The sequence below is a fragment of the Biomphalaria glabrata genome, chromosome 2, assembly GCF_947242115.1.
Source record: "Biomphalaria glabrata chromosome 2, xgBioGlab47.1, whole genome shotgun sequence".
Classification (NCBI taxonomy): Eukaryota; Metazoa; Mollusca; class Gastropoda; family Planorbidae; genus Biomphalaria; species Biomphalaria glabrata.
This window is the reverse complement of record NC_074712.1, coordinates 39,193,878-39,205,284: the sequence shown is the minus strand read 5'-3', so window position 1 is coordinate 39,205,284 and position 11,407 is coordinate 39,193,878. Positions and strand designations below refer to the sequence as shown.

Below are 11,407 nucleotides of genomic sequence, written 5' to 3'. Positions count from 1 at the left end.
TTGGAATTAAAATGCCTTACTTATCACTCATTTCTGAAATAAACATGTAAAAAAAAAAAACAAATACATTTAGTTTGTTGACTTTTATTGTTCAATATTCTATTTACAGACAAAAATAGCAAGAATCAAACACAGTTATAAATAATACAATATTTTGGTAATGGAAAAAAAATTACTTTTTTCTTTTTTGTTTAAATTTTTCTCTTACACCAGAGGACTCTTCTGTGTCATCATCAGCTTGACCTCGTTTCCTTTTCTTGGCTTCCAGTTTTTTAGCTTCTGCATCTTTCATTTCCTGCATATGACAAAAAAAAAAAGGAACATTTCCTTAAGTTGAAACTCTTTATGTGTTTCAGGTAGATACATAACACAACATTTAAAAAAAAAAAATCTGTGAAATTTCATCCACCAAGTTTCCTATTAAGGCAAATACATGACATTTGAGGTGCAAACTTCTTTTTTAGATTGCAATAATAAATTTACAATTCTCTATATCTAAGTGTTGCACTTACAATTTTTGTATATCTTTGCGCTTCACTAACTCTTTCTACCAACTGCATCACTTCTTCTTCCTCTGTTTTATACAATGGTAGTTGTTTCTTCAAAAGCTCTTCAATTCTTTTGTAGAGCTCAACTTCATATCTGAAAATAAAGTTGTCCAACTTTTCAAGATAAAAAACAAGACAATCAAATATTACTTACACCTTTAGTGTGTTTCACAGCCAACTGATCAAAGTTATCAAACACATTCATGGGATTTGTAGTGCACTAGATCAAGGGGCAATTTAAATAGAATCAAATGGGAAGATCTTTAGTTAGCATTTCAGAATCTTATTAAAATAATAGCCATCAAAATCTGAATTTTTTTTTATTGGGAGTTTGATTTAGTAGAACAATGAAGCAATACAAAACCACAGAACCTTTTTTTTTGCTGATTTTGTGAGATCATTCTAAAATACCTAATGGTAGCTATGTGTTAAAAGACATTTAAATTAAAAAATGATTTCTACTCAAATCATATCCTGAAGTCAAAACTCAGAATTAACATATTTGTATTACCTGAAAACCAAAATTGTGTACACATTTTTTAAAGGCAATAATAAGTACATTTACAATCTTACTGTGTTACAAATGTTATGGCTCTCCCTGCTCTGCCAGCCCTAGCTGTACGGCCTACTCGATGAATGTAATCTTTACTGTGGGTTGGTATGTCAAAGTTAATGACCACATCCACATGGGGAATATCAAGACCTCTGAAAAAAAGTTTTTGAAAAGTTCAATTTAAGAAACACTACAACATAGGAAATACATGTACACATAATATACTATTAGTCATGCCCTTAAACATGGCTTTCTAAAGCAGCTACCTGCTGGCTACATCTGTGGCAATGAGAATTGAACTGCTTTTACTTTTGAATTTATTCAGTGACCCAAGTCTTTTTTCCTATTAAAAAAAACAACACAATAGTTAGAATGTTGAAGAAAACAAAGAGTGGATAATAAAAGATATCCAAGAATATTGTTTGTTACTTCACCTGAGACATCTGACCATTGAGTGGAATGGCTTTAAAGCCAAGATTCCTTAACATGATGGCCATTCGCTGTGTATTACTGCAGGTAGATGAAAAGATGATGAAACTGTTTCCTGCCAGTTCATTCAATATGTACACAAGATAAACATCCTGTCCAGTAGAGGGAATTTTTTTTTTTTTTTAGAAGTTTTAATAACAGTAATGATTCAGTTTAAATATATCATATTCTTATATGTATGTAATACACTCTAATCTTTATTTTGTGCCAGGGTTAGGGATAGTTTTAAACTAGACCTTGTATTTCACTGGTATGAAAAGATAACTTTGAACAAGATTAACAACTGTCTTGTATTTGTTGTTCACCTCCACTTTAGAAGGGTTGCTTAGACAAGCACGTTGAAGTTTCTGGACCTACAAAAATAAAGTTTCCAAAAAAAAATTCAAATTCAATAAGAATTGTAAATATCAATTAACGAAAGTTCTTTACTACATCAAATTTTTAAAATAACTTACCTTCTTTGTCATTGTTGCTGAAAATAAAAACGTTTTTCTCTCCCTTGGTATAACTTTCAAGATTTTATCGACCTAGATAAAAATCAAGAACATTCTGGTGAAAACATTGCAACATATACATTTGTTTATTAGTAAACACATTGTGTATCATATTATCTAGAGACCAAAAATAGCTAGATTAATAGTGGAAGCATAAGTTAGATGATCCATAACTTGCTTTACTCTAGCATTGAGGTGTGAAAAGCAATATACCTTTAACATATTTTGAAATGTAGAAATATATTTCTAATTTTGCAATGTTAAATTTAATGTAAAATATTAACCTCCTGTTCAAAGTCCATATTCAAAATCCGATCTGCTTCATCCATAACCTATATAATGAAATAGACAATTACATTAAAAAAATATTACTAAACATTCAGCTAAAGATATGATATAAGCTGGTGGGCCTGATGGAATAAAAGGGCGAATCTTAAAAGAATGTGCTGAACAACTTGCTGAACCTTTCCAAGATATTTTTTCTACTTCATTACTAAACCATGAGATACCACCTGTGTGGAAGTCATCTATAATTGTACCTGTGCCAAAGGTTTCCAAACCGAAGGAAATGAATGACTATAGACCTGTTTCACGTACTTTCATTGTGTCTAAATGTTTAGAAAAATTGGTTAAAATGTTTCTTCTGAATGATCTTTGTAACAAGTTAGACCCTTTACAATTTGCTTACCAAAAGGGTAAAGGTGTAGACAATGCAATCCTAAATATTTTAAACTGTGTCTACAAACATCTGGACTTACCGAACACTTATGTAAGATTGTTCTTTATTGATTTCTCATCAGCTTTTAACACTATACAACTTCATTTACTCATTGAAAAGATGAAAGCGTTGCAGATTAGTCCATAAATAATACTATGGGTTAATGAATTTTTGACCCAGAGAGCTCAGAGGGTTAGGGTAAACAATGTTATATCTAATGAACGCATAGTTAACACAGGGGCGCCCCAGGGGGCTGTGACATCGCCATTGTGGTTCATTTTGTACACCAATGATTTTCAATCAGATAGTTCTTGTTGCTCCTTCACAAAATTCACTGATGATGCGGCTCTTCTTGCCCTGCTCTCAGACGTAAATGAGTATTTCAAAGAAATAGAACACATTGAAAAATACTGTAAAGATAGTTTTTTATTATTAAATGTAAAAAAAACCCCCCAAAGAAATGATAATCGATTTTCGTAGGGACAAGAAGGAAAATGATATTGTTTCTGTAGCTGGAGAGACTATTGAAATTGTGCAAACCTTTAAATACCTTGGTACTATCCTAGACAATAAACTAAATTTTACTGCAAATACTGATTATATCAGCAAAAAAGGACAGCAAAGATTACGATTACTAAGAAAACTGTCCTCGTTTAATGTTAGCGAAAAGGCCTTGGCTATGTTTTATCACGCTCACATCTGCAATATTTTAAGTTTCAATATCACTGCCTGGTATGGCAATCTGAGCATTAAAAATAAAAATAAACTTTATAATAGAATCCTAAATGCTGCTGGCAAAATCATTGGCAAAAAACAAACCCCACTTGGGCAGTTGTTTGAGACAAATATCTATAAAAAAGCTAACAAGATCCTCGAAATAAAGAATCACCCTTTGTGTTAGGATTTTGTGATTTTACCATCACAAAAGAGATACAAGACACAGATAGCAAAGACAAACAGACACAAACACTCTTTTGTTCCCCTGGCAATCAAATCATTAAATAAGAACAATCTGGTATAAACTTTGTCACATGTAAATTATGAGTGAGTCTGGTGTGAATGTACATTTTGGTTTCTTATAGTTATAATGTTTTTTGTTTGGTGTAATGCACAAATTTTAAGACAAATTTCCTTATGGATAATAAAGATTATTATTATTATCATATACTTACTGTATTTACAGTCAATGTACTAACTGTTTTTGAAAAAAGGTACAAATCCAATTTATATAAAGAGCAAAAGTAAAGGATTTTTTTTTTTTTTTTTTTAATCCACAGTATTAACTAGAAAGTGGTATTGTTGTGATATTTGAATTTTAATTTAAAAAAGACTTATGTTAAAGCACTTTCAGGAGATAATAATAAGAAGTTGAAAAAAAGGGTTTTTGACAACTGTAAAGGATAAATACCAAGCTAAATCCCCCAATAATTAAAATACGCTCTCTAACCCAAACTAACAAAATCTCTAATAAAAAACTGCAGTTATTTCCTACTACAATCAATCATGTGTCGTTTTTATTTACTTTGAAGCAGATGTTTCTACAACCATTTCCCAATTATTTATGAACTTATATGTGTTATGTTTAAACAAGAAATCTTTAATAACAGCTTCTAGCAGTACTAATGTAATATAGTTTAGCCTAATTGTCAGTGCTGTAATCTATATAATAATTTATATAATTTAAAATAAATTAACATTATGAAGAGTTATACTCTATGACTCGTTGCAAGGGTGTGCTGGGGAAGAGCCTGATTATAAATTATAATTTGTCAGCTTACCAGATATTTGAGAGCTCTCAAGCTAAAACCTTTTGTATTTTCTAAGTGGTCTACAAGTCTTCCAGGTGTGGCTGCAAAATGATTTCATTACATAGTAAATAAAATGCACAATATGGAATATATGCCCGCCAATAAAGTTATTGGGGGGGAAATAATTTATATATAGATATAATAAAATCAATATTTGAATATTTGCGTTATCCTGAGAGCATATAAGATCATTTCACTTTGGTTTTGTATTACAACTACATCAGATGAAGTTTGGCAAAGTTATGACTTGATTTCTTTCAAGATTTAGAAATATGAAATTGATTCTAAACAAAGACAGGTTTCATTTTCCTAAAGTTAAGGAAGAAAATACAAACCTATCAGAACGTGAGGCTTTTTAGCCAGCATAAGTGCCTGATCAAACATATCTATGCCCCCAACAATGACAGCTGAAACAAAGCAAGAAATAAAAAAAGAGATTAAAATGACAATATAAATATTTCAGAGAAATTCCAGTTTTTTTTTAAATGGGATTTATTGTTGAGTGGTAGAACATTTGGATATCAAAATAAAAGAGAGAGACACTTTAAACAGTACAAACCTTAACATAGGTAAGAACACCTAATTGTTTGTTATGGTGCTTAACTAATTGTTTGTTATATTTTGGGTCATGTATTTTTAAGAAAACAAAATTAGTGAAGCTGTTTTTCATGTTGGAATAACAATTCTTAATTATATTCTCCATTCAAGCAGCCAGTTATGTATGTTAAGTTTCCTCTTTATTGTTTTAGCTGCCAAGTCAGATAATTGGCCAATTCAATAAAAGTATTTTTTTAAGTTTCACATCATACATATTTTCAGATATAGGAGAAAACAACTCACCACACTTGATACCAATGGTTGATCCTAAAGCATTAAACTGTTCACCGATTTGATAAGCTAATTCTCTAGTAGGAGTCAAAACAAGGGCAAATAATCTTTGAGGTTTGTCAAGTAATGCTTGAAGTATCGGTAGTGCAAAAGCGCCAGTCTTTCCTGAACCAGTTTCTGCCAGACCTATAACATCTTTTCCTGAATAGAAAATTTAAGCCTAATTCAATATCACTTCAATATTTATGCAAACTTAACATTTAGGAAAAAAAAAAAATATTTTCACAACACTAATTAAACAATAATAAGGAAACTTTTCTATATTTATTTTTAACTACTTTTTAATTTGAAAAAAAAAAAAGAAAAAAGAAGAGAATACCTTCCAATGCAAGTGGAATAGCTTCCTTCTGAATTTTAGTAGGTTTTGACCATTTTAACCTTTCACAGGCTTCCACAAGAACATCAACCACACCCTAGCAAAAGAAAACTAATTTACTATCTAAGTCTAAACTGTCATTGATGTTTAAATTGGAATTTTTAGAAGGGAAATTCATAGTAATTTTTTTCTCATCAACAATGGACTACATATTATAATATCAATAGACAGCATTACTTTGACTTTCTTGTTTTAAGACCCCAGCAAAAGTCAAATTTCTGCAATGTGGAGATGCCATATTGGCCAGTGCTAGACGAGTGGTCAACTGTGAGGAGTTGCGAAAGTCAGCCACAACGGTTTGGAAAGGATCTGTATTTTGAATAGAGCTCAGGAGTGTCACGAGGGATGTAGTCATGTGATCAACCAGAATGGTCGAGCGGCATTAAGTCCAGTCCTAGAAGGCCATTAAGGACCCTATATAAAGAGTGGAGGTGTCACAGTAAAGTCAGTTCAGTACAACGGCTCAGTACAGTCTGGGTTCACTAAAGACGACTTAGTTCAGTGGTGTGGTTCTGTATGGCACATTATGACGGTCCAGAGTACTGTCAAGCACAGTCAAGAAACCTTGTTAGTACGAGATGAAGTCTTGATCTGCGATTGAATCCACACAATGAGCCCAGTGTGTGAAGTCAGTCCCGAACAGTTGAACCCAGTGCAAGTCCGGGACGAGACGGAAAGGTTCTGCACGAGCTGATACGGTTGTTATCTGAGAGATATTTGTACAGTCTGTGTTACGTGTTACCAATTGTACAGTATTGGCTGTGATAAATCGGACATTAAACTATTATGTTATTTTGGAGCCCTGAGTTGTCAAAATCTTTAAGCTGGTGGTGTCGTGTGGTGCGGTTAGCAGGGAGCCCTGAATAGTGAGAAATGTTACAATATACTGTTAGCCCATCGTGGCTCAATGATAACCACTTTCATCACACAGGGTGCTGAGGAATTGGCACTCATGTAGCTTATGAGACTTCTATGCGCCTGAATGTTAGGGCACACATTGAGCTGGCAATTCTAGCTGGAGCTTGTGTCAGTTGCCTTGATATAATATATAGTCGACCCACAGAGTAGCATACGCCACTATTTAGCCGGGCCGGCCTTGGGCCACTGCAACCTATGCGACTGCAGTGGGCCCCGCACTTTCATAGGACCTGTGCTAATTCTAGGTGTAAATTATTAAATTAAACCATTTTATAACTTATAATAACAGATTTCTGCGACCTCCTGATTTAGCAGGAACTCCTGGAAATCTCCTGAAATTGCAAATTATATGAAAAAGCCCTGGAAGTCTCCAAAAATAATTAAAATCTTTTGAAAACTCATACAAATCTCCTGAAATATATAGACATAAATGTCATTTTGGTGTGTCATTCAATATCAAAACGCCAATCCTATGTGCAATTAAAAGAAAACGGCATTATGTGGAATCTGGTTAAAGAAGTTTTTCACACCTCAAACTAATGAAGAATTACTTGAGGTCAACAATTCTTGTAGATAGATCGAAACCTCTGGTAATTCAATGCTCCTAAAGTAATTCTGTATGTAGTAAAAAATGAATAAAACGCATTAGAAAATTTATTATTTAATTCAAACTGTTAATTTTCACTTATTATCCGTATCCCTACCCAAAATAGGGCACCACAATGGTTAAGTCCGGCCCTGCTATTTAGAGACGGGGGAATACAGAGTAGAGTTATCTTTTATTTAAGGTTTAAAATCTTTGAGAAGGAAGATTAGGAAGGAGTGCAGTTTGTCACAGTAAGTAGTGTCTCAGTCGCACAAACATTCACCAGAACATTGCTTTTTGTAATGTATTTTTGCATACCATATATATACTATCATTCTAAAATAAATATCATATATTTAATCATATTACATTATGAATTATTACACAAATCAATAATCTATAGAATTAACTAGCCTCTCTTTACTCTCTAGATCTATATGAATTTTTATGTATACAGCGTCTATTTTCTAGATTTAGATCTAGGTCTAGAGTCCAGATCAATATGAGTATAATATGAAGTATATATCAAATCTATAAAAAAAATATAGAATAATAGATAGATTCTATGGTAATTTCCCTCTTCCGAACAAGTTAAGCGCTGCTGCCGCAATTTTTACAGCTCCGTAATGGTTAGTCCTGGGAAAAAACTAAAAGCATCTATAAACTCGTCATCCATTTGTCAATAAAAATAGCTATATTGTTTTGTTATGCTACGCATATTTACAATAAAATATGATGTTGAAGAGGGTCATGTCAATGAGGTCCAGAGCAAACATTAACAAACACCATTCTCCACTCTGTACACTAATGAACACTGTGTAACTTTTCCCTCTTTTAATTGCTCTCTGCTAAACCCTCAACATTACAAAGGGCCATATACTGTGCCCCCCCCCCCCCCCAAAAAAAAAATGCGTGACCCCGCACGTCCAGCCCACTCACTCCACTCAGTGAATGTGACCTAATTTGGAACCTGACTGATCAATAATTGTCCCTCCCGCTACATTTTTTTTTCTGGTACAGTGTTGATGATAAAATGCTTTTTGTAATGTATTTTTGCATACCTACCTAGGCTGGTCAATCAATAATTAGAGCGCCAAGGAGTGAAAGAGAGAGAGAGAGCGAGAGCAGGATTGTGCCACTCTTGAAAAAAATTTTTTTCATTCATATTATATCCAACTCTACCCTTCATTATCTTATCATATCTTATATAATACAGACGTTACTTCAAAAAAGAAGATGATTACGTCCTACGCGTCATGCATACTAACCAATGACTTAAATTCTGCCAAGTCACTGGTTTTCCTGGCTAGCTCAGGCAACCCATTCCATGCTCTAATAGCACTAGGGAAGAAGGAGTATTTGTACAAATTTGTCCTAGCATATGGGACGAGGAATGTGCCTTTATCTTTGTGTCTTTCAGAGTATTTTATTAAATTTTGTTTTTGTATTTGAAGATTATGGTTCAGTGTTTTATGTATGATTGCTACTTTACTTTTGAGCCTTCTGTCCTGAAGGCTTTCTAAATTTAGTGATTTTACTAAAGGTGTTACTCTAGTCAAATGTGAATATTCGTTTGTTATGAATCTCACTGCTCTATTTTGTGTCTGTTCCAGTTTCTTAATGTTTTCTTTAGTTGAGGGGTCCCAAACGGAGGATGCATATTCTATTATTGGCCTAACCAAGGTTAAATAACATTTTAGTTTTATGTTCTTATTTGATTTATAGAAATTTCTTTTAATAAATCCTAATGCTTTGTTTGATTTTTTTGTAGTTTCATCAATATGTGGATTCCATGACAGTTTTTCATTTATTATAACACCTAGGTATTTTGCATTTTTAGTCTGTGTTACTGGTTTGCCATGAATAAGAAAAGTGGAATTAATTTGTTTTAGTTTTTTTGTTACTCTTAACAACTGACATTTTTCTGGGTGGAAAGACATGCTCCAATTTGATTCCCATTTCTGTAATTCATCTAATTCTCTTTGTAAAATATCTGTGTCTTGTGTTGTTTTTATTGTTCTATATATTATGCAATCGTCTGCAAATAATCTGACTTTTGTTCCTGAAGTAATGCAATTTGGTAAATCATTTAAGTAAATTAAAAATAGTAGTGGACCCAAGACTGTTCCTAGAGGTACACCTGAGTTTACTGTTATCTATGTTGATTTAGAGCCATTTATTATTACAGTTTGTTCTCTCCCTATCAGAAAATCTTTAATCCACTGATGCAGTGGACCATTAATGCCGAAATATTTTAATTTTTTAAGCAAACTATGGTGGTGAACTTTGTCAAAAGCCTTAGAAAAATCTAGTAAGATAGCATCTATTTGTTCACTATTATCTAAACCTTTTGAAAAATCATCAATTAGTCCTATTAGTTGTGTTTCACATGATCTATATTTCCTAAAGCCATGTTGGTATGGTGTGAGGACATTATGTTTGTCTAAGTGGTTTATGATGTTGCTACATATTATGTGTTCTAGGATTTTACATGTGATGCTGGTAAGTGATACTGGTCTGTAGTTTCCTGGGTCAGATTTTTCTCCTTTTTAAATAGGGGGGGTGACATTAGCTTCTTTCCAGTCCTTTGGTACTCTGCCCTGGTTAAGTGAAGCCTGAAAGAGTATTTTGAACACTGGGGCTAGCTCATTGCTTAGTTCTTTGAGTAATCTAGCTGGAATACCATCAGGTCCAGACGCTTTATTTGGTTTGGTGTTGGCTAATAGTTTTTGAATTCCATTTTCTTGTACTACTATATCTTCTATGATATTAGCACTACGTTAAGCGATATTCCCTTTCTTTTTACTCATTCACATCACACTTAGTTTAGTATCTAAAACAAAAGCAAAACTAAGTAAGAAAATGTTAGAGTTAGACCTATACAAAATATATCAAAGAAATCTCCATTTCCCGGCCTTGAGTTACATCCCTTTGATATGCATTTTCAACATTAAAATAGTGTTTGTTAGTGTCATTAATAGTGATAAAGACCATTCGTTTGTGTCATTGAATTGATTGTGACAAACAAATATTATGGAACACCCATATTTACACAAAGACTATGACATGCGTGTGTTTTTATACATATTTTAGATAGCTCATATTTAGCTGATAGATCTACTTAAAATAAATTTTCTAAAAATTTTCCTTCACCACGGGCGGCACGGAGCTATCCTCTTTCTAAAGTTCTATCCTAGAAGAAAAAAATGGCATCGTCCTACCAGTGCTCTTTGAACCCATGTAAAACCCTTGTTTTTCAGAGTAAACGAAACTAAATGTGTCTAAACTATAAAGAAATGTATAATATTTATATAAATAAATACAAGACAATACAAGACTAGTTTCGTCATAGTTCATAGCTATCAAAATAGAGAGGCTCATTTTAACAAAGATTGTGGGGTGTTCGTTAATGTCAGAAAATAGGGCAGGGGGTGTTCATAAAACAAAAATTACTATAGATCTAGATCTAAATTATTCTAAATAAATAATTAAGCATACCAAATCTTTGAATGTAACATTTGATTCAGTCAATTCAGTGTCCTGGTCCTGGGTGTCTTCTTCAATCATGATTTTATTTTTTAAATAGATCTAGATCTAGATTATAAAAATTATTAAAAAAATAATAATAAATCTACACACTTCGAATCTAGATTTATAAGTCAAACCTAGATTTAATTCTAAGTTCGGTACCCTAAGTTCTAACTACAGACTATAGAGTTTAGATCTCTTTCTATATACTAATATAAGATCCAGATCTTAAGATCTAGAATCTAGATCTAGATCTAGATCTAGAAATCTACGTGAAAACGATATGCCTATGGTGAAAACACATTGGTTTGTTTGTAACTCTTCAGTGCAAAAAGAGGAAAAAATATAGCTTTTATATAGATTTGTATAGGTGGAATTTTTTGCCAGTTTTTTATTTATTTTTTACTATTATTATTTTTTCATCTAAAATAGATCTAGATATCGATCTAATTATCAAGTTAATTGAAATGGTAAAAAATATTTTTTCCATAGATCTATCAA

At 32.5% G+C, this 11,407-nt stretch overlaps 1 protein-coding gene across 1 annotated transcript; it reads right to left on the bottom strand.

Moving 5' to 3' along the window:
• Positions 1–68: 68 nt before the first annotated feature.
• LOC106063271 (probable ATP-dependent RNA helicase DDX47) lies at positions 69–11,226 on the bottom strand. Its single transcript, XM_056020478.1, has 13 exons — positions 10,877–11,226; positions 5,818–5,911; positions 5,451–5,639; positions 4,946–5,017; positions 4,581–4,651; positions 2,369–2,416; positions 2,046–2,117; positions 1,827–1,943; positions 1,536–1,682; positions 1,368–1,444; positions 1,122–1,253; positions 513–642; positions 69–295 (listed from the first exon to the last, which is right to left on the bottom strand). The coding sequence occupies exons 1-13, from the start codon at positions 10,943–10,945 to the stop codon at positions 173–175; spliced, it is 1,341 nt and encodes a 446-aa protein (XP_055876453.1). The 5' UTR covers positions 10,946–11,226; the 3' UTR covers positions 69–172.
• Positions 11,227–11,407: the final 181 nt, after the last annotated feature.

What these genes read in the sequence shown, in the direction of transcription:
- LOC106063271 (XM_056020478.1), bottom strand. Translation starts at nt 10,945, where the DNA reads ATGATTGAAGAAGACACCCAGGACCAGGACACTGAATTGACTGAATCA. An exon ending in ATGTTACATTCAAAGATTTG is followed by an intron (nt 5,912 to 10,876) that starts GTATGCTTAATT and finishes TTCTTTTGCTAG; the next exon opens with GGTGTGGTTGATGTTCTTGT. An exon ending in TATTCCACTTGCATTGGAAG is followed by an intron (nt 5,640 to 5,817) that starts GTATTCTCTTCT and finishes TTTTCTATTCAG; the next exon opens with GAAAAGATGTTATAGGTCTG.